The 24,832-nt window shown below is 35.2% G+C and overlaps 1 protein-coding gene across 4 annotated transcripts in view; it reads left to right on the forward strand.

Moving 5' to 3' along the window:
• LOC131045343 (zinc finger CCCH domain-containing protein 13) overlaps nucleotides 1–24,832 on the forward strand; it is a 194,320-nt gene that overhangs the window by 56,588 nt on the left and 112,900 nt on the right. For 3 of the 4 annotated variants that reach the window (XM_057978925.2, XM_057978926.2, XM_057978922.2), the window contains exons 4-5: nucleotides 5,661–5,808; nucleotides 5,944–6,000. In XM_057978925.2, the coding sequence (XP_057834908.1) occupies nucleotides 5,661–5,808; nucleotides 5,944–6,000 (205 nt within the window). The remainder of the gene's footprint in view (nucleotides 1–5,660; nucleotides 5,809–5,943; nucleotides 6,001–24,832) is intronic. The other variant, XM_057978923.2, reaches the window with a different exon arrangement.

Here is a 24,832-nt window from a genome sequence, read left to right on the forward strand (position 1 = left end):
GCTTTTGGTTTCGGAAAAATATCAAACAAGGTGCTGGAGCTTTGAAAATGGACAAAGGAGCATATTAATATGAGGACAATTTTGAGCACCAAGTGGTTTGTCATGACAATTAGCCTACTCTGAAATATCAGTCTCTGAAGTTGGCTACTCAGGCAGATACAATAGGATGCTGACAACAAACTTTCCCAGAACTCTCCAACTTGGCACTTTGAAAACTCATCAAATCCTATTCCGGAAGGCTGAGAATGGTCATGGACATTCACTAATAACAGATGAACATGATCCCAAAGTGATTCTTCATGACAATCAAAGGGCATCAAGTTATTTACCCTCAAAGTAGGCTACTTGGGAAGAATTTGCAGGGATGTCTCCGAGTGCTGCAATCAATTTTCTCATAATAAGCACTTCAAATTTTGCCAAAATTTGAATGTGCTAACAACGTGGGTTTGTAAACAGGCAGTGTGGAAGGGATACCAAGTCTTGGCAGGTTTGTGATAATTCTTTAAATTTTAAACATTACCGTCAGCTATTTATGTTTGAATGTAGACAAAAAAGAGTCAGAGAGAAAGATGTGGTTGCTGGTGTGGGGGCAGAGTCACTTGAAAGATTTTTTGAGGATACATGACTAGTTTATGAGTTGGGTGATAGAGAAAACAACAGGTTGAGAGCTTTTTGGTATCCAAAGAATCATCTAATGAGACGTTTGGTCTTACATTGACTGGTCGACCTCTCCCGGGCATAGAATTGGTGACTTCTAGTGCGATAGATAGAATTCAAGGTGCTGTTTGAGCAGAGTGCATAGTTGTATTATGACCTTCAAGGAGTCTAGTTTGGGTTTTTTAATCATTTAAACAACAAATAGAACATTCTCAGACTGTGGAATGAATGGTCGGGTTGCTGGGAATACATAGATATACAATTGAGCAAGTTAAAAGTGGTGATTTCACAAGGGGAATATATGCTAAATCGATACTCCAATTTGGTTTGGCAATTGATTTGTTGTTCCATTCAATAATTATAGCTTACTGGAGAACTCTTATTTTGACCGAGTAAGCATTTCTAAAGAAATTGTAGCTTGATGTGATGTGGAGGACCCTGTTTATATGGTGCAGAGGCGTTATTGCTCAATAGTCAAATTGCATTTGCAGACTTGATATGAGGTTAGAATTGTACTTAAGTCTTTTATAAAATAGTGCGTTGAACAACATAGGTAATATTCAGTTACCATGCTTCACTTGGGTAGATAGCATTATCTCTATTCTCTGCTTATTCTACAACAGATTATTGTATGAAATGAAATGGTTGTCTACTGTACCTTTAATATAAATGTACTTGTTGCCAAGTTAGTGTTTGAATGTGTTCATTAAGTTCTTATCATCTGAAACATTCATACTAGTCACAACTACATTGCAAACTATCAGGACCTAATACTGCAAATAGAGAACCTTTCATTTTCACAAGCTATTTGTGATGTTTACTCATTGGGAAAGAGTGTCAAAGAGGTGCACAAAATTTGAATAGCAAAGAGTGGTTGACCACTACAGTGGTATCAGAGTACAATGCATCCTGCTAGCCCGTACAGATTGTGTAGCTTGGCTATTCAGTAGAGTTCAACTTTCTTCATTGTGGATCATGGAAGGCAAAATGAAATTGTTGCGTAAATTTTCTACGAAAACTCTAGTAAACATTGAAAAGAGGATTAAAATCATGGGGTCAAACAGAAAAGAGGATGTTGGAGATAGGTTTTATATTGCAGGTGGAGAATCTTGAGTTTCCACATCAGCGAAAGGAGCTTTTGTTCAGTATGTTGGAGCTAGTAGAGGATGGTTTGTCTATGATAGATCAATCTGATTGCAAGGAAATGCTTTGGGCAATGGAGCCATTCACGACTTCTTTGATTAAGCCAATGATCACGAGACATCTTGACAAAGAGGTAAGACTTGCTGTGACTAATAGCCTTGGTGAAATTATGAGAATTTCAGCTCGTAAGGCACCCTAAATGATGACATTATGAGAGAGATACTATAGCTGATCATTGACAGTTTTCATGGGTTAGGTGATACCAGGAGCCCTTATTTTGGTAAGAGGGTGAAGATTTTAGAATTTATGGCCAAGGTTAAATCATGTGTTCTCTTGATTGATTTAGACTCTGATGATCTTATTCTTTAAATGTTTCAATATTTCATAGCTTCTATTAATAAGGATCATGAAGAAATTATATCTTCTTGCATGCAAACCAGCATGGCCCTAATCATTAACGAAAGTGATGCTATCTCCTAGTCCGTTTTATCTATGTTGGTGGCTGTTTGGAAGCAAGAACAGGATATTTCTTCAGCTGCATATGATTTTGTTAGCAATGTCTTCAATCATTGTGAGGAGAAGCTGAAACATTATCTGGTTAATGAGGAGCAGTTGGGTGAAAAGAAGTTCATAGAAGAGCTTTTGGTTGGAAAGATTGCCTTACCCATGACAAGTGTATGACAGAGCCCCAGGATGATAAATTAGACATGCATGCAGCTATTGTTGATGAGATTGTGCATGAAGGAAAAGACAAAACAGCAGTCTTGGGTTTGAGTTCAGATTTATCCAGTGATGTTTCTAAGACTAAAGACTTCCTTGATAATTCTAGTGGAGCAGATGTAAGTGATGAGTTCACTAATGGATTTTCCGATGTTGAGCATGCTGAAGGTTGGGTCATTGAAGCTTCCAGACTGGCTCATAGTGACAATCTTTTATCACATTCTAGTGATGATAGCTCAGGTGGCTTTGGGTTTGACTTCCAAACCAAACCTATAAAGGGGGTTGCTCATGATGACTTTAGCATTGGTGAGTTGGAGAGGGATTTGTTTAGAGATTCAATCACGCATGGGTTACATACTTTCTCTGAACAAAGCAATCTGCCCTTAAGTCCTTGGAATCCAGGTGTGTTGGCATCTCAGCATGATGAGAAATCTTATTGGGATGAATTTCCTATTGATAATGTTGTTCTAACATCATCTCTAGGCTTATGCATAGAAAATAGTATTTTTATATCTCAATCTAAATATTTCAGGTTTTTGCTTGACAAGTTCAGAATGAAAATTGCAAAATCTCATATACACCTATGGAGAAAGGGTTGAAGCTTTCAGCCTAAGCAAACTCAAAGGTAATAAATGAATCAACATTTAGGCAACTAGTGGGCAGCCTTATCTATCTTACAACAACTAGACCTGATTTGAGCTATGCTGTGAGTTACAATTTTCATTTAATGAATGCCCAAAGGCAAAACATTGGGTTATAGCAAAGTGGGTGTTGAGATATGTGAAAGGAACACTTTACTTTGGCATTGTGTACAATAGAAGCAAAGATCCTAGGCTGGTTGGGTTCACAGATTACGTTTGGGTAGGTTCTATTGATGACATATAAACCCACTTCTGGATTTATTTTCAGCCTTGGCATATGTCCTGACACATGAGCCAATAAGAAGCAGCAGGCAATAGCTCTTTCTTTGATAGAAGCAGAGTATCAAGGAATAACCAAAGCATCATGCGAGATCGTATGGCTTGGAAGGCTACTTTTAGAGATTAAATTATCTCAAGTAAGGCTTCACCCTTTTTTTGTGACGATCAAGGGGTGCTAAATCTTGCCAAGAATTCAATCTTCCATGAGCATACCAAACATGTGGAGCTTCATTGTCATTTCATCAATCTTCCATGAGCATACCAAACATGTGGAGCTTCATTGTCATTTCATCAAACAGCTTGTAGAAAATGGATTGGTGATGTTGTAGTGTTGTCCAATCAAGGATGAAATTGTAGACATTCTTATGAAGTCTTGGAGTCTTGTCAAATTTGTGAAATTTTAGGATAAACTTGGTATAGTTAGTGGATTGATTATTAAGAGATGGTTTTAAAGTAATAGTGTAATATTTAGTTTTTAATTATCAATTAAGTCTTTAGATAGACGCGAGGAATATTCTTTATTCTTTTAGTTGTTCTTATCCTTTGTTTTCTTAGTTGTCGATCTTATCCTTTACGGATAAATCGTTTGTATCTCTTATTTTAGGAGACTTTTTCTACTTTGTTAATATCAAATATCTTGGTAATCATTCTGTAACTTGTATTTTTCATAATAATATCTAGTTAGAAAGTGTGTGCTTGTGCTATAATAGGTTTAAGTTGTTCATAGAGCCATAAAAGATACAGAATCTCATCTGTGTTGGAGAATTGTTTGGTCTTGTGCTCATACTTGAGAAGCAAATGTAGATGTGGTAGATTAATTTATTTTTTATTACATGTCAAACCTTCCTCATCCTTGGTCTCCCAACCCAAAAAAACAAGCTTTGTACATGTGAAATTTTAATTTCTTACCTTAAACTAGCCTTTTAGGGTTTAGGTTATGTTTTTTATTTTTAGCAAGGAGCTTCCCCTCCTTATTCAAAAAAGGCTCTACCTTACACGTATTATATTTTGATTTGTCCTGAAAAGGACAAATTAATATGCTAACAAATATGTACACATTATATTGCTATTTATATAATGTTTTGAAATTATGTTATGAATAAAGCAATGACATTATGCTTAGAATCAAATATGTATTATGTAATGTATGTGTGATTACTATCTTTTCTGAGGTTCAAGTCGGGTTACTAGTGGTTGCTAGATATTTTCCCAACCCACAGTTCTTACCAGCCTCCCATATGCGGTCATGTCTAGATATTCATGGATTGAACACTTTCATTTTCTGAGCCTTGTTGTTCGATTAGTTGTAGAACATGCATCAGATTATTTGTCTATCTTGTATTATGTCATGATTCTATCCTATGATCTTTGAATTCCATTCTTGTTTTATTATGGTTTATATCTTTTCTATATGAATTGTTTCCATTGTACATATTAGAATGATTATTTTGTTTGTATTTCCCATATTACATAGAGATCCTTATTTGGATGCTTGGTATGAAGTTGCTCAATTCGTTTAACTATTAGAGTTCATTGTTTATCAAAATGCTAGGAAATATTATCGGAATATAAAGAACTTTTGTGGAGTGCATGGATTGTTTTTCTTCACGAAATTGATATATTTTAATGAACCATACGTTCAATAAATGTAAATTCTAGAAAAGGGGGATTGATTCTTTACCAGAAAACTTTGAGCAACTGTAACCACCAACCTTACAGAAAAGGTATATTGCTTGATTTATTATTTCTATGCCTTGGTTGTCTTTTTGTATGTTATTTGCAATATATTTCCTGTTTGTATTTTCCTCACTTCTATCTATATCTTCTTGTTTGTCCCTTCAACATCAGTTCCATTGCTTTCATACATGGTTTAATAATTATGAGATATGGCTTTTCTGCAGCCTTTTTGTTATCCTGTTCAAATACACTTTCAATGTGCAAGATTTCCTTTTTCTTTGTTTAGTATGCATGCTTTTAAGCAGTTTTATGATCTATCTCAGTGTATGAAGGGAATTTGTGCTTTGCAATCCATGCTTATTTGCAGTAATTACTTTTTTTTTCTTTAGAAGCTTATGATGATCCTCAATTCAATGTTTTCCTCAAAATTGATATTCTACATTTGTTTCTATCTTTTTAATATTACCATTGTAACTTTTTTTTTTTGACAGTATGAACTTGGTTGGGTGCAAACTTATATGTTAGTGTTAAATTTATTTGCAGAGAGAGGAAGAGAAAGAGGAAGAGAATAGATGGACCTTCTAGTGATGTTTCAGATGACATCAAAAACTCAGGTAGTGACAGTGATGGTGACCATATGCAAGAAGTTGAGTCTCCACATGCTAGTCCAAGAGATGCATTTCAAGAACAGGTTTGTTTCTGTATTTATACTCTTCGATGTTTTGTGGAATATAGCAAATGGAGATTAAAGGTAGCTAAGTAGCAAAACAGGAAACATTTTACTTGCTACAACTGTTTTATAGTTGACTTTGTAATCATTATGCAGCTATGGCATGTCCAATCTGATATCAGTGCGCACAATGTTAAGAAAAATGAACTAGAGGTGAGGCTTTTTTAAGACCTTGTCTGAAACATTAAATATCTATTAGCTTACATATTAGCAAGTTAAATCTTAGTGAGATTTGTTTGAAGAAAGCTTGAAAGCAAATATTTGTCAACATCCATTTAAGTAGAGTAGTTGAAAGACTAAAATATCAGAGTAAAACACTAGTAAAATGGGCATTTGAGTCCTTGTTTGACTTATTTTGCATGCTTTAACACTTGACTATTCAAGAAATGGTTCAGAATAGGAGGGGAGATGTTAGTGATATTTGTTCAAAGATAGATAGAAAGAAAATACTGGTCAACATAAATGTACAGTAGAGTAAGTTGAAATATTGCAAAATAGCAGACTAAAACACTAGTAAAATGGGTATTTGAGTCATTGTTTGACTTACGTTCCGTGCTTTAGGACATGACAAATTCAAAAAATGGTTCAAAATAGGAGGAAAGATGCCTGCAAGTGAACTTTGTGTCTTAAAATGCCACAGGCACTTGATGCATTTAAGCTTGTCCGATTTAGAAGCAGGCTTTTCACAAAAAGCTTTTGGTTGCTACTTGTAGAGGCCATACTGTGTTTCTTAAATTTTTTATATGCTTAATGGAAGTATTGATTCTTCAACAGATTTATTCAAGACCTTTGGGAAGGGAATACAAGTACAATGATTTCTTAGTTTTCTTATTTTTATTAATTTGAATATCTATTGGAGATGTAATCTAACTATTAGATAGAATCATTGTTTTTAGTCCTAGACTTAAGAAACAAGACTGTGATGTATTGATTCTTCCAGTTTTAATATTGAAGTTGCTAGCCTTATTTCTCCTGCTTTTACACTTTGTATATAATAATAAAGACTGCCATTAAAAATTATCTCAACTACATTTTTTGTTTGTGTTTGATTTTGTATACCCTTTGAGTTCTGTTGATCATCTTTTGTTAACTTTTCAGCATAAATATAATTTCTTTCTTTCTTCACAAACTTTCTATGTGATTCGTCTAAGGTAGCCTACTCTTTCAAACTAGTCAATGATAAGTTATGAAATATTTTGGATGAGAAAAATAGAATTAAATTCTATAGATAGAATTTTGAAGTAGAAGATTGCACACTTGGAATTTTTGCTATCACCTATGGGGAGAAGTATTTAAGAGAAATATGTAATTTCTAAAAAACGACTTTAAGATGATCATCAGTGCTTTTGGATGACTAAAACTTGTAAAAATATTGTACATAGTTAAATCCAAAAGCATTTGTGATCACTAATATAGATGGCAGAAATATTATATCTCTTATTGATACCTTTAATGTAATGTCCCCTTCCAAGGAGTAGTTAGAGGTGACCACTTAGCCTATTTTATTCCTGTAGGCTAAAGTCTGGCAATAAAGAAATAAACTAAATTAATCATTTTTACGCTGTCAAATAAAGTAACATTTTACTGATAACTTATTTTAATTGATTTATGGAATGACTAAAGTAAAAATCAAAATAAATATGTAAAAGTCACTTTATCTATTGAGTTTAATGAAATATTAAAAAGAGGGGAAGGTGGAAAGGACATTCGGGAAGGTTCGTTGGGTTTTTATAAAAGAAAGTTTTGGAGCTCATTTCTAGATGGTTGGTTTTATTTTCTCATTTCTGAATTTGGAGAGCTTTATTGAGGAGTAGAAACTCTAGGATGGAAACCCTAAGGGCATTTAGTTTTGGTAGTGAAACTATCTACCCTAGTTGGTGTAGGTGGAGTCACTCAGGTTTTACATTGCATTCAACGTTTGGAGTTTGAAATTTGTGAAGTCTTTGTAAAGGCAAATTTCTGAGCTACAAAGTTTGATTAAGAAATTTGGGCGCCATATTGGAAAGTTGGAGCTAGTGAATCTCATTCAGTTGGACGCCAACTTTGGAGATGGTTTTGTGTAGGGTGTTGGGTCTGTGACTTCTCCTTAGCTGGGCAATTGTGGATAAGGTAGACTTAATCTTATCTTGTGTAGAGAGGTCACCATTAGAGGGATATTTATTGGCAGATTGCAGGTTGACTATTATTGCCAGCCATTATAATAGTTCTTTGCTGGGTGGCACCTACATCCATGCTAGATATGAATCAGGTTGAATTGGTCAAATTTAACATATTATAGCTAGTCGACCTTCCAAATCAGACATTGCATACAGTGCTTTGCTGGGTGAGTGCCTTTTCTCTATTTGGCATGAAGGTTGAGGGCAGTTCTGAGTTTAGGGTGTGACATAATGAGCAGGTTCGAGGCATGAGAACCACCATTTTGTGGGACAGCTACCTCGGCAGACTTGGCGAGACCTGTCAAAGCTTTTTAATGGCCAAATTCATACTTTGGCATGTGGACTGTATCTCACAGTTTCAGATATTTGCATTATTTATTGTTGTTTACTCTTCATAAGTTAATGTTGATGTACTTCACTGTTTCCAGCCATAGTAAGGACAAAGATCTCTGTTTCAGTCATTGTAAACTTGAAATGAGGTTAGGATCTTATTTATATTAAATTCTGCAACTTTCTGACAATAATAACTACAGTTCTTTGCAATTATCTCTGTTTAATTTTGTATAAGTGCTATTTTCCATTTAAATTATGGATGCAAACCACTGCATATCAAACATCATATGAACGCGCAATTGGGAAATGATTCATGCATGCAAATTAACCGCATAACCTTCCAGTGCTAGAGAAGAAAAATGAAAATTTTTGTAGGAAATTGCTGAGGGTTCTTACAGTGGTATCAGAGCTTAGAGGCTGCCAACCTAGTGGGTTTTAAATAAAAACTTGATGTCTAAAAATTTTTAATGAATCTGGAAGGTAAGGAATATATCACTTATAGGTGCAGGAGAGAAAGAGGTGTCTGTAGTTAAGCTTCAGGAGAAGAAAATACAGGAACAATAAGATCCCAGTGTTTTGGCTATGCTCAGTGATTTAGTTAGAGGACAATAGCAGTTTGTCCAGACTCCAAACCATAACCCCAATGATGGAGAACACTAATGCAAATAATAGAACTAATCAGGGTGATCATGAGAACAATGGCAACAATAATAACAATAATAGGCATAATGGTAGCTAAGGAGAAGGTAGCAACACTAATGTTACCATACACAACACTAGGACAGCTAGTAGAACTACTTCCAGCCCTCTAATGCTTGAATTTTTTGAGATACCACCTAAAGAACAAACAGGACAGCATTGGAAGCAAATAAATAGTTCATTTATTGACCCTTGTGAGTCTGCAGTACTTGTTCTTTAGTCCCTAAAACCATTTTATTTCTGCGGCCAATGAATTGACAACCTATTATTAAAAGTGCTTAAGTGTGAGCTCAAGAAATTACTGATAACTCGTATTGTGATACTTGAGATCAATAAGCCTCATCATTTGCTTGACAATTTTGGCACTTTTCTGCAATTTTCTATTGGCTTCATCATATCATGGATCAAGGTTTTGCATTGAATCCTCTCTCGGATAGTTTACAGGACATTCCACTATCATGAGTGATGGCATCCAAATAGGAGAAGCTTCTTTTCTCGATAGGATATCTGGTTGTAGTGCTTTTCTGTCACATCAGTTGGCCTTCATTACTCTTAGTAGACTTTTCTTGTGTCACTTTCCATAGCTTCACTCTATAAGTATCCTTTTTTGCCAAAATTGATTGACTGCTGCCCAAATTCTGAGAGATTTGATGGCACATTCCCCAAAGTACTAGAGGTAGAGGATATACAAAAGAATAAAAATTAAAGAACTTGTGGTCAGAATTGCATTGGGTTCACAAGAAGCAAGTTAAAAGAATGAAATAATTGCTGATGGTGGGAGCCAGGCTAGGGAACTTGTCAATTCATTCCATTGATCATCTCATGGAAAACATGCTGCTTTTGTTATGGCCAAATCTATGGACAATGATACAAAAGCTTCATTTGGTAATGCCTTCATTTGGTAGGATGTTATGGCACTAATCTCTACTTCTAATATTGTCAATGATTGTTTTTAAGACATCTTCTGCCATTGGAGAGGCAAGCAAATTTTGGATGGCAGAAAGGTTACTTGGTGCCTCAATCAGACAACCTTAGGAAATATGCAATCTTCCTATTGTGTGCAATCTGAAATGATAATAAATACGAAAGTAGATACCAAATCTCACTAAAATAAAATGCTGATCAGCAGTATAATTAGCAAAAATATATTTAGGAAACTCTTATCGATCAACTTATTTAACTATGAACAGTAAGTCGAACAACTAACAACGTTGATACGATTTTTGAAAACCCTCAAATGACAAATTAACCAAGTATACATCAGATCTCAACTTTTGATAGCTGATAAAAATATAAAACATTTATATACACCTCACAATTCGATATTATGATTGCAATAGCAGAAACCCTCAATTGTTGACGAGTTATATCATATAGAAAAGGTACACCATTAGCAAAGGATTGTTTACAACCAATAACAATGGCCAGGTATAGAAATAATTGATGATAAGCACAAATACCAACACAAAATAATGTAATTCCACTTACAGATGAAACGTCCAACTTTTGGCATGGAAGTATTGTAGTGTAGCATTGTAGCAATGGTACTGAAGAACTGTATCAGTGGCAAAATTACCTTAAAAACTCTTCAAACAACAAATCTGACCCTCAAATGGTATAGCAGCCCTCACAAGACTGTACAGTAGCTGGAAAATGACAAAAGGTGAGTAGTAGATGACAGATCTAGACCTGGTTGCAGCAATGAAAAGGCTGCACAGCGACTGCAAGGCAGAAATTATCCTTCACAAACAGTAGCAATACTGTAAACCTCTTCAAAATTAGTCATCCTATGGCTGTACAATGGTGATAGGTGTAAATGTTTTCAATTTTCTATTCAATGAGCAAGATATATAATGTTATTGTATCTTTCATGTAATTGTCAATTCACTATATAATAAATCTGATTATTATATGGTATGTTGCAGATGGAGAAAGAGCATTAATAAATTTCAATGATCTTCCAACATTCACCGACGATATATATACATGCAAATAAAGGAGATCAAGCAATACCTTGACCGGTCATGTCTATTAGACATGACCGATCAAGATATTACTTGATTGCGCCTCTTCAAACCATAATCGTATTAACCGATACCAATCGGTGTGTATGCAATTAACAAATAAAACCGATACCAATCGGTATTCTGTGCTTTATGATTTGTAACCGATGTTAATCGGTAGTTAGGCATTGGTTAAGAACCCGATGTTAATCGGGATTTATATGCAAGGTTATATATATATAAATCGAAGAATACGAACACAGCAAGATCGTATATATGTGAATATCTACATAAGTTTGAGTTATCATGCATATGATTATTGGTATAAGAAAAACCGAAAATAACATATCGAAGAGTAATTATAATAATCATCAGACAAAGGAATGATAACTGAAGTCTTATCATAGTCTATCGATGAGATAGATGATTGAATGAGAGACTTCATTTATCTCTCATTCAATCATTTATCTTACCGAGGCTATCATCTATCAACAATAGGAGTGGAGTAATGGCTAGAAATATTAATTACAGCAAATCATCATGGGACACAATCATGAAATGATGTACAACAGAAATAATGATGGAAAATCAGAAATTCAAATGTTGGCAATCATTACATGAACAACAAATTAAAGTGTCGAACAGATATTTTTGCAACCACCCAATGGATCCAATGATTGAATCTTCAATAAATTTTTCAATGAATCAGCACATGTGATTCTTGGATGGATTCAGCTCTCATGAAAAGGAGGTTTTTCATTGTTAGAACCAAATACAGGAACCAAGAAGGTTTTCATCTTTCGGACCACACCAAAGGTTTTTATCCTTGAGTGCTTTAGTCTCCAAATGAAAGGAATAACGAAATGACAAAATTAGATGATTTGGTTTGAGCAAATAGCTTTCTTTTATAGTTGCCTTTTGGGTCCTCTATTTAAATTTACTTTTCCCTCCAAGTGTTTGAAAACACTTTTTAATTTACATTTCCCTCCAAGTGTTTAAAACACCTTTTGAATTACATATTTAATTAAGTGTATAAAAACACTTTTAAAATATTATATAGGCCCTATAGTAATATTTAAGTTGCCCTTTGAGAATAAAGTGATTGCGTCCAACTTAAAATACTATTATTATTTTCTTATTTTATTCCTTAGTCTATGTGAAATAAAGAGTAGGCTATGGGTCCTCAATTAATTCTTTTAGTTTTGGAAAGAGGGCGTGATGCTTGTTATTGGAGCATCCTTTGTAAATCCTTTATAGTCATGGGCTGGTCATCAAGGTTCCATGGAGGTGGGAAACCTTGGTTGATTACATATTCAAATTCCTTTCACATTCCCTAGACTTCTTCATCTATAGAAGTATGCTAACATCCACAGTACTTGATTATTTGTTTTAACTAAGAACATGAGAAACTAGGATGATTATCACATGGCATGATCAGGGACGCTATCACTTATTAGATCACGCTCTAGGAGGGAAGTTGGTAGTTTTATTAGCCTTACTCCTGATTTATCTATTGATGTTTGTAACTACAAATTGAGCATCCTTCACTTTCTTACTGAGATTGACAAACTAGAGGGCTTTGGTTAATTGCGGGGTGAGAAAGGATCTTGCTCCAAAATAAAGTGTGCAGGTCCTTTGTGGCCCATCTGTTAATGTGAGGATCCGGTTAACACTGAGAAGTGGTGGTGGGGGGTGGGGGGGGGTGAATCAGTGATAACAGTAAACTGCAAACTTTCACCAATCTGAACAATACTTCACAAAATAGTTCATAACCAGTACCGGCAGCTGATCAAACAATCACTTAATGCAGATTTACAAAACATTATCGGTAGCAACTTAAGTGTTCATCATTAAGTAAAAACATCAAATGCATAACTCAACAATTCATCCACAACATGAACACAAGAATTTTCACGTGGAAACCCAAATGGGAAAAACCACGGTGGGAATTGGTACCCACAAAATATGCACTCATTCGGAATGCGCCCTGTTAGGAGCCTAGCCCGGTTAAGAGCTTTACAACAATGCCCGGTAAAGAGCAGACCCTGTTAGGAGTCTCACGGTCAAGGGATTTTACAACTTAGCTCTGTTAGAAGCTTTACCCTGTTAGGAGGAACCTTGCTGGAGGATTTAAACTCAAGTTGTTGAGCTACCTGGTTAAGGGATTTATACAATCAGGCCTGTTAGGACCTACCCGGTCAAGGGATTTTAATGCTGCTGCAACTGTTAGGAAACAACAGATAAATGATCCGGACTCGACACTTCATAGCTTGCTATTACAGATCCTTGTCAGCTCCAATCTGCTTCTCTCATGCAGACATCTCAATCTGGTTCGGCACACACACTTCTTTGATCACCGACACACTCAACCTTCTCAAACTCGACCTAAATACATTTTACAATTAGGTCGGTTACAAAACCCTAACCTACAATGAATCTACATCATAGATCATATTAGATCATTACAAATCATTACAGATCATTACAACAAATTACAAGACAATTACAGCTGTTGAATGATCATAACTTATCATCGCACATCGATTTGATAAGCTGTCAAACCCTTAACACATTCTGCTAAGCACTTCGCTGCTTCCCAAGAAATTCGATCCTTGTACGCGCCAAAACAGCATCTTATCTCTTCACACGGATTTTGACACGTCATCATCAACTTATGAACATGAGAAGAATCACCGCCAAACCATAAAACATCACCGGTCAAAAGATCTTGATACCGGTTCTCAAACCCTAGCTGATTATACAACAGTCAATTACAAACATGACTTCCGTTTCTCCAAACATGATGTGGTTCATGTCATAGACTCACTATGATGTCATAAGCACACATTCCAAACAACAACACTTGACTCAACACGGATCACTACCGCAACCATCTCCTTCTTTGTTCCTACTTACCGGTTCACTATCATTTGGCAGTTTTGCTTTCCAACTCAATCCAATTCAATCCATTACTGGTTAGACTTAACCAGTAGACTTAGATGACATACCAAGCATAGACAAACATGGACAAATATGGTTGCCATCAATGACAACACAAATAACTGATCATCAAGCATCATATCATAATTACATCATCACCAACAGTCCTTTAATATATCATCACCAACAGTCCTTTACCGGTACACCATCATCTCCATCAGTTATGCCAATATGCCAACACCATCCAATGTTGTTAGATTCCTATGCTTCCTTAATATTTAGCTCAACTTCTTCTAGCATTGCAACCAACAAAGAAACTTCTGCCCAAGCTCCTTGATTTTTCCCAATCTTTCTCTATTTGATGTTGTGCAAGCTTAAGATGCTATTGGTTTGAATTTGAGTCACCTTGTTGCTCCTTGAGGCAGCCTTTAAACATTTGAATCCTCTCCATATGCATTTCCTAGTGGGTTGAGATCATTTTTGAATACATTATTTTACTAGCTTCCTCATGGTATTAGACTCTTGATTTTGAGGCAGCATTGTTGAGATTGATAAAGTTGTGTCAATAGACCAGTATTCAGGCCTCATTTCTCCAAGGAGCCTTTGAACTTTAGGCGCAAAATCCCTATAGCACATTGTTAGTTTGAGTCGAACAATGTGGGGAGTGGCTATTGGTTAGGCATATGTTTATACCTACATAAAATATTGCTTTTTCCGACCTTGTAGCTATTGGAATTGCTCAATGACGTGTTGGAAGGGCTAAAGTTATTGCCCTTGCATGCAGAGCAATACTATGAACCAATGATGAAAAACTCTTAATTAGCAATAAATCTTTTGGCCGAAATTTAAAAAAAAATCGGGAATTGGCAAAAAATTGGCAAATTTATCGAACATTTAAAAATATATAATTTCTTAAAATATTCTAAAAAACACACACATATACACTAAATTTGTAGAACACAATAAGAGAACACACTGATTAGCTTTCTTTCCAATGCACAATAATGGTTGCAAATAGAATTGCTAAATTCAATCAACAAACCCAATAAAATACTCAGCATTATGTATGCTAGTATCAAAAGTTGTCAAAGTTATTGTAAATAAATAGTAAAAAAACAAACATATTATTGGTTTAAATTCGGGCGTCGGGCGTCGGTCGTCGAGGAAGCTGTCACTTGTTTGGTCAAACCCAGCCGAAATCGCGTTTTTTATTTTCGTGTGACCTTTTAACATTGTTTTTACTTTTTGCCAAAATTGGATTAAGGGTTGTGGCGTGTTTTCTTTCAGCATTTTGTAAACGCGTTTTTTAAGGTTTTAGTTGTGATTTTATCGTGATTTTTACTGTCTGAAATTCACAATTTTTCTAGAAAAACCATGCGTGATTTAGATGACGATTAAATTGTTTGCAAAATTGATGCGCGATTAATCGCGATTTAGGTGATTTTTTGACGTTTTTTTCATCTATGGTATGAACATCATTAATAAAGATGGTCTTTTAATGGGTAAGACCAAGGGATAGGGAGTAAAAATTGGAGAGAATTGTGTTTGGCTAGATGTGGTCAAGGTGGAAAGGTAAGAGGTGAAAAGAGTAATGAAATTGGAGGACCCCTACTCAGTTCAATGCTTGTCGTAGGCATTTTGCTAGTAGAGAGGGCTAAAATTGGTGCTAGTCTGTAATGTCCCCATATTTGACAATATTGATTTGTGAGCATTTGCTTAGTTTTTGAGTTTTCCCATAATCAGCTTGGTGTGTGTTGGGGAGAGCTCCAAATTTCTTGGATTGCTTTGGGTTGGCTAGCATTGACTTTGGTTCTTGGAAATGAGCTCAGTAGGCAGTGTGGATGAATCTGACACTTTCAAAAGTGAATTCCGACTTTTGGTGGCTTCTCCAAACTTCTTGGAAAAGTCTATTTTAGTAAGACACTTAGTTGACTCTAATCACCATTCTACATCTTTAGTATCATCTCAGTGTGATCAAAATTTGATTCCGATGCAGTTTTAGTGTTCTCTGCAACTTGGATAAGCTATTGAGTTATTATTTAATTAATTCACTTACGTTGTCTAATGTTTGGAAAGATTAAAAGGACAACTTAATGTAATAGCTCGTTGGAAAGGTATTAAGTTGTATTTTAAGTTGGACACCTAGGCTTGGGGTTTTTTCTCATGAAAAATAATATTATTTCTCCAAGAGGGTCTTTGTGAGTGAAAAAAGAATAATTATTATTTTAAATTGATCATCTCCCTCCAAAAAAGCTTTAAGGAGGTGTTGGGGCTTATTTGAGGGAGGTTAGTGAATACTAATATTATGCTGCCCAAATGAACTTGAAGTTCTTCTAAATCTTTCGAGGACAAAAATCCTCTCAAGATTTCTTGTTTCTGGGACATAAACCCCTCTAGCTAGATTGGTGTGATTTCATTCATGGTTCCCCATTGTGCTTCAATCAGAGTTATTCAGTTTGATGTGCAGAGATGGAAACGTTTGATGTGTTTTCAAGTGCGATTTTTTTGGTGTGCTTGTTAACATCTTTCAAAGTTTTGTAGAAGAGCTTTGAGGGCAATTGAAAGAGCTCTTGCTGTCTGTATCTTCCATTTCCAGGCCATCCCATTTGCTTGTTATCAAATGCGGTAAATTATTTCACGAGTTTAGTTCTTTGTATAACCATGGGGGATTGCCCTTTCCTCATTGAAGGTAGTTTAATATTGAAGAGAGTTGCTGTCAATTAGCAGGCTATTTTTTCTAGCTTGCTGGGCCATAGACCCTATGAGGCTCATGGGAATAATGGGGTTGAGGTGCCTCGTCTTTGAGATGCCTATTGCTTGGAGTGGGGTTGCCTAAGTCCAAATAATAGGTTTCACACTTATTTGGGTGGAGAAACATTCATGTGGAGTTTGATGAACTTCATGCTTGCTGCCCTATCAAAACAGCGACTGACTTTCATATCAGACCAAGCTCCCATTTTGTTATTAGACTCGATGTCTCATTGGCCGGATTTAGTATATCATAGAGATACATCTACCAGATTGAGTTTCTCATCAGTTCGGGAGGATACAAGGTCCACCTAGAGGGGCAGCTGAGTTTGTGCTGACAGTGCGGGAGACACCACAATGGGGCCCTACTCTTTCCTATGATGTAGCGCTAGCAAAGTTTTAGTCACTCCGACCTGTACCATGGGAGCTACGGAGAGATATAGCTGATGCATGGATGACCCCAGAGTTCAAGGCTTGTTTTTTCGCACATCCTTTCCCATGATTGACAGGACCTAGAGAGCTGCACGCTTATTACATTGCATTGCACAAATTCATATTTATAGCTGAGCTTTAGAAACTTATAAAATTTTAGAGAATTCTAAAACTAGAAAGTTCTTTTTCCTAGACAGCTTCTAGCTATTTCTTATTTTTAGAAAATTGTGTTTCTCTAGAAAATTCTAGACAATCTAATAGCTTAACATCTCCCCTTAAGATTGGCTAGAATATTACATAGAATCTTAATGTCCTAGGTTTCTTGGTTATAATGTCCAAAGTTAACTTGTTTCTGCTATCTCTTTTATCAAGTCTGCATTTTTCCTCTTTTCAGTAAGGCTTGGTGAAGTTTGGGCACTCTTTGATGAGGAATTGCAGTCTATGTTCATATTGTGCATGTGGGACAAGATATTGGTGAGTTTCATGGAGTGTGAGCTTGCTGCCCAGATCTGTAGCAGCGCATTTCCAGGATAATGCAGACCTGTACTGTAAGATTCCAGAGCAATTTCCACACCAAAAATTTCCACTTTTTCACAAGGTTAATAGCAGAGAATTTTTGTCAAACAACTTGTATTCATACTTCTGTGTAAATTTCTGATTTTTCAGATTTATATGTAGCTTATTCAAACCTAATTATAATGCATTGAAATTCATGAGAACGCTCATAACCAACACATAAACACAACGATAAATAATTGCATTAACTGAACAGCAAATAGCGCTGATGTTTTCATTATAGAATAAACTGCCATGAAAGAGCAGATTACAGATATTAAACTTCAACAACTTCTGACCTTCACAATCAGCAAGAGTTGCCTTTCTTGGATGACTGAAAATTGCTTTAATATCATTACTTTTTCCTTGAACCTTCAGCTATTCTCCTAATGTCTGTGGTTGGCATATCAGTGCTTCTCAATCATACTCCAAGGGTCATGATGGACTGCCATGCCTCTAGAAGTCCACACCCCTCTCCTCACAGTCAGAGGCTACCATACTACCACAAAATCATCCCAAACCTGCTCTTAACAATGGTTCAAACTTAAACGCCCAGCACCATGCAAGGAATCACTCCCAGGTTTAACTTCTAATGCCCAGCAACAAACAAGCTCCATGTCCACCTGATGGAAGCTATTGGTCTGTCAATACAAGTCCAAGCACCTTCACACAATCCACATGCTACCTTGATACATCCCACACCTGGCCTAGTTTGACTAACACAGCCAGTAAGATAGATATCACTCACCCAAGCCACTAGAAAGACCATCGTCCAACCATTACTATCATTCTACAAACTTTGGTGTCCACTTTCTTTCTTTGGCAATCATGTTAATCCTTTCAAGTATCTATACAATTTGTCTTGCTTGCAAGACTTCACAAATTGTTTTTCAATTGATAAATGCTTGCGTTGAATTTGAGTGGTTCCACCTGCAAGTAGGTAAGGTAGATCTCTCACTACTGAAACCGAATTTCCTAAGAGTTTTCATCAGAGGGTTTTGCTCCACAAGAAGCTCCAAATTCCACCAAAAAACAAGCAAGCCCTCTAAATGAGCTCCCAATTCTCCTTTTTATATTTTCCTTGGAACATTCCCTAAGGGCTTTTCAACTTCTGGCTTAAAATAATTCATTAAAGCACATTATTAAAGTGACTTTTAATATTTCCTTTTAATTTTCACTTAAGTCACTTTATCAAACTAATTAAAGTTAGCTGTAAAATTAATATTATTGGATAACTTTATTTAGTCATTTTAATTTATTCCTTGATATCTTGAAATTAGCTTATGAGAAGTAAATAGGCTAAATGGTCGTCTCTGACTACTTGCGAGAAGGGGACATTACAATCCTCCCTTCCCAAAAATTCCTGTCCTCAAGCAATCAAGATTCAGATACTGCAAGATTTGTTCACTTTCCCAAGTAGCATCCTCTAAGGGTAAGGTCATCCATTTGATGAGATATTCCTTAATTACTTTGCTTTGGAACCTCCTTTCTCTGACGTCCATAATAACATCAGGAACTAAAACCAATCTGCCCTCCTCATTTAATAGTGGAATCTTTAGTGATGAAGTGATATGTTGCTCAAGTGCCCTTTTTAGGCAAGAAACTTGGGACACATTGTGAATTTTACTGTTTTTAGGCAACCAACATGTAAACTACTTCACCAACCCTCTGTGCAATCTTGTAAGGGCCATAGAAGCAAAGCTTCAACTTCTTATCACCACTCTTCTTCAAAGAAGATTGTTTATAAGGCTATAGGCGTAGGAAGACTAAGTCACCCATTTGAAAAATTCTCTCAACTCTGTGCCTATTCACATAAATCTTCTGCTGATTTTGGGCACTATGAAGATTATTCTTAAGTGATTTAAGGATGTCTAAGTCTCCTAAATCCAATCCTTTGCCGTAGGAGCTCTGTTGTCCCCAAATGCCAAATCTACAAAAAACATAGCATCATATCCATACAACACCTGATCCAAGCCTTGAGCTGCCTCACAATATAATTGCATAAATACCATTCCACCCATTTGTCAACAATCTCTATTTGATAGTCTCTTTGGGGGTGGTAATTAGTGCTCAAGGTCAACTCTATGCCTGCCAACCTTAATAGCTATGGCCAAAAGATACTAAGAAATTTGCTATCATGATCACTGACAATGTTCTTTGGTAACCCATGGAGTCGAAACACCTCTTTGAAAAACAACTCTACAACCTAAGGTGCCTTATACTTAATATGGCAAAGAAATGGGCATATTTGGTCAACCTGTCAAGTACCACATTGATGCAATCTTTGCCCTACGCTCCACGAAGTCCTATAATAAAATCCATGGATATAATTTCCCACTTCTGCTTAGGAATGGGTAAAAGTTGCAATAGACCTACGAGGAAAGTATGCTCTGACTATTCTAGTGACAAGACATACACTCATGAACATGCCGCAAGACATCATCCTTGAGAAGCTTCCATGAGAATCTCTCTTTGATTTGCTTGTAGGTTTTGAAATAACCTGGATGTCCTACAAGGGAGTGTCATGAATGGACCTCATTTTATTTTTCAATTTCGACTTGGGCACCAAGTAAATCCTATCCTTGTAGTAGATGACACCATCTACCACCTTGTACCTGTCATCTAGAATCTTGCCTGTCATAACCCCTCTTTGGACATTGGATTATTGTGATTAAATAAATTGGATAATTAAAACATTTATTAATTAACATTTAATAATATTGGAAAATCGTCTCATAATTAATTACCATTGATAAGATCAGATCAGAATTGTTATCAAGTTATAGGAAGTAACATTTGTGTTCTTTATGGTATGCCTCCCAATCTGCAGGCGACATCTACAGTGCGAACTCCAACCGTAGGCTACAATCTGCGTACAGGTAAGAGGGGTTAAGAAGTCTTAAGGTATATATGTGTGTGGACGTGTGTGCCACACACACACATATGCATTTTTATGAATACATATATCTCTAATGATTACTTATATGAATGTAGCAATAAAGATAGGAATCTATGTAGAATATGTATGTATATTTAGGATCATTAGAAAGATTAAAGAATATGTAAATGAAGAGGTAAATTATGGAATGGAAAACAGTAATGAATTATAAAATGTAATATTAATGTGATTATATGATGAAGGTTATAGGGAAGAAATTCCCTTAGCCTAATGGAGGGATTATGATAATCCCTTGAGGGCAGTATATACTGAATATCTATATGCATATATATGGCTTGGTTGACTAAGTTCATCCAAGAAGAGACGGATCTGGCCGGTCCCCTCTGAGGACTTGGATGATGGGATTCATCATCCAAGGCAAGGAATTGACATAGGGTCCCCTCTGAGGAACATCACTCGCTATGGCAACTGTAGGTCTGCCATTAGTGAGGCCAAAGGAGAGTAAACCACTCCTGGACTTGATAAGTGCTACGGGCGTCTCATTGCGTCTAAATCCTTTGATCTCACTGAGGAAGTGAATATGGAGAAGGCTAATGCATACACAAACATTTATTGAAATTACAAGACAGTATTGAATTGCATTATTAATGTGATTTTAAGATCACAAGGATTAGTCCCATAAAGAAACCATGGATTAATTATTAAGTAATGATGAATGGATAAATTGCATACCAAACCCAGTAAGATACAAGGGAATAGGGTCATGAGATAGCAGGAACTAGGCCTCTGTCAGGTAGGCAACCCACTGTGGATGACCGAAAATCTGCCACAAGTTGGGCCAAGGGGGAGTGTACCGCTCTTGGGCCTGATAAGCGCTACGGGCATCCTATTGCACCTACTTCTCCTTGGTCTCACTAGGGAATGAGTATGGAATTATCTCATTGATAACAGTATAATCTTAAAGAAATTGACTAATAATAGATGTATACTTCACATTCACCACTAGTGTGGGAGAGAGATAGAGCAATGAGGTCAGCAGAAACTAGGCCTCTGTCAGGTAGGCAACCCGCTGTGGATGACAAAAAGTCTGCCATCAGTTGGGCCAAGGGGGAGTGTACCGCTCTTGGGCCTGATAAGCGCTACGGGCGTCTCGTTGTGTCTAAATCTTTTCTCTTTCATTAATGGCGAATAGGGAGTTAAGCATAGTCCATTTAATTAATACTTGAAGGAAGTATCCAAACATTGTGCTATCTATCCTCTTTGTCGATACGGCTAATCAGACTCATTATATTTATTCCATTTGAAATTCTTAAATACTCTACCTGAGATCACCAACTAGATTGAGTGTTTATGTTTTGCATCAAGCAAGTGTTGATTTATGTTTTTACTCATAACAAGAAAGAAATTTCACAATGTGTGTATTCACATGTATACTCCGTGTCTGCATATATGTATGCTTCGTGTTTTCCATGTGTATACTTTGTGCCTTCCACGTGTATGCTTCGTGTTTCCCATGTATATGCTCTGTGTTGTTTAACTCATGTTGGTAGATGACTTAGTTGAGGAAATTAAAATAAACATTTGCTTGAGGACAAGCAAATTCGGGAAGGGCGGACTGTCATAACCCCTCTTTGGACATTGGATTATTGTGATTAAATAAATAGGATAATTAAAACATTTATTAATTAACATTTAATAATATTGGAAAATCGTCTCATTTATGAGACTTCACGATTTTCCTCTAATATATAATTATTAATGTTTATTATTATTTGTTATGATTATTATTTATTATTACTGTTATATATGATTATTATTTATTAATAACAAATAAGATTTAATATAAAATTTATATTTCTTAATATTAAATTCATATTTATCAAATAATAATAATATAAGTAATATAAATAAATAATAATAATAAAATAAATATCCGGTAAGTGCATACGAGTAAAGATAACTATTTTTATATTATTTGTATTTACTTTGCATAACCACCTCAAACTTTCATATGCACTCCATTGTTATGTGCGGATTCAGATTCGATGGTGTGCGTTATTAAGATATTAGCTATACGGAATTTACACTATACTAGGTATAGTAATATTATGATCAGCAATTATGAGACGTTACAATAGTGATTAATTACCAGCATACACCGATTGGCAAGAAGGCTAATCGTAATTTATATAGCCAACCAATTACATATGGGAAGAGGAGATCAACATAAAGATAAGAACATCGGTTAGTATGATGAAGTGGTGCGTTTACAACCTTAGCAAATAAAGATGTCTCTATCTTCAAATGGTCACATCCGATGGAATATATATAATTAATCATGTCATTGCCAGAGGGCATGGAGGGGGTTTATATAATGTTTTCTATTCCAGTCGGAAGAGTTCTTAGGAAGGCCGAAGGCCCAAATACCATATCCACAATCCCAAAGGGGCATATATCAGAGATGGCACCCTTATTGTATGTCGTTCAAACACAACAATCAGAAACGGCACAATTGCTTGCAATAATACTCAGACTATTAAGCGGATCAGAACTATTATTAGTAGGTTACAGACAGTAATATTGGTGTGCTTAGTGGTATGTGTGGGCTGTACTTAATCTGTATGCTTAATATATAAGACGATTGCATTCTTATACAGAATTAATAATGAAATTAATTTAGAAGAATAATAAAAATAATAATAGTAATAAAATTGTAATTATTACAATTTGTTTATGAAATGTCTGCAGTACAACAAATATTATAATACTATTTTAAAATAAGTAATAATATAATTATAGGGAATGATATAATGGTTGTAATTATTATAATAATTTATAAGAGTTGCCCTCTAGTATAATATATATATATATATACTGACTGAAAATAAATAATAAATATATATAGAAATAGTAATTTGAACGAATAAGTTAATATAAGATTATAAATCAGATCAAATGTGATGTTTAAGATAGTTTGTCTCCTAATCAATTGGGTTTAAGTCATAAGTATGTTGATATGAACTAATTAGGGTTAAAATAGGTCTAAACCTAGTAGGGGACATTACATGTAGGAATTATTAAACTTAATAATAATAATATAGTTTTAATAGTAATAATAAAGCTGTAATTATAATTATTATATAGTGTAATGATATTACGTGAGAAATTATTCTTTTAGACTGACCTTCAGCAGACTTATAAAGGAAATTCCGAGATAGGCAAATTACATAATACTAGTATAAGAGTGAAACATATGTAAAGCCAATGTATAGAACATAAGAATGGCAGACCAGATCTGTTATGTGTCAGATTTGTCTGCCACATTACTATATTTACTTATTTATGTATCTATATAATTAGAATGATCAATGAGGGATAACATAAAGATGGATAATAATAAATATTAATATAATAATTACAGTTATTATTAATATAATAAAAAGTAGTTATTAATTAGTAAATAAATAAATATTTATTAAATCACCAAAACAAAGTATTTATTAATTAACTGATAATAAAAGTATTTATTAATTAAAAAATAATAAATGCGTAAATGATTTATCAATCAAAATTAGGATTAATTATTTAGTATGGTAAGATAGCTAGTATTTGATAGACACACAAAAAAGGTAGAACATCCTAGGTTGGATTGATGTTAAGATAGTTTTGTCTCTTAATCGATTGAGTTAATATATTGGAATCAATTAATTACGATTAAAACTGCCTTGAACCAAGTTGGGGACATTACATTGCCATCTACCCTCATGCATGCAAAAGTATTTTTGGAATACTCAATTAAAATATGAGCCTTCCAATTAGCTGAAATCTCTGCTAAAGAGCAAATAGTGGGTTTCCTAGAAAGAGCATGTAAAATCCCAACTCCAAATCTCCACCATTTTTTTTTTTGCTCTTTGTTTTTCTCAAGTTTAAATATCAAACAATATAACAAATAGTTGGTTTGCATTCAGTTTACAGAGTCCTTTGATGTTGCAGATTGTTTAATATTGAATGGATTTGGATGAAGAAAATCTTGTAAGTGTTCATAACTCCACTTGATATTATTAACTGATGAGTGAGCACAAAAGAAAACAGAACAATTTTATTACTGAAATATAATTCTGCTGTACAAAAAAAGATTGCAGGATATAGACAAAGAGAATTCTGACCTTTACTAGTAGATTAAAACACTTACGAAGTCACAAAACTTTACATTCAGCAAC

Source organism: Cryptomeria japonica, chromosome 8 (genome assembly GCF_030272615.1).
Source record: "Cryptomeria japonica chromosome 8, Sugi_1.0, whole genome shotgun sequence".
NCBI lineage: Eukaryota > Viridiplantae > Streptophyta > Pinopsida > Cupressales > Cupressaceae > Cryptomeria > Cryptomeria japonica.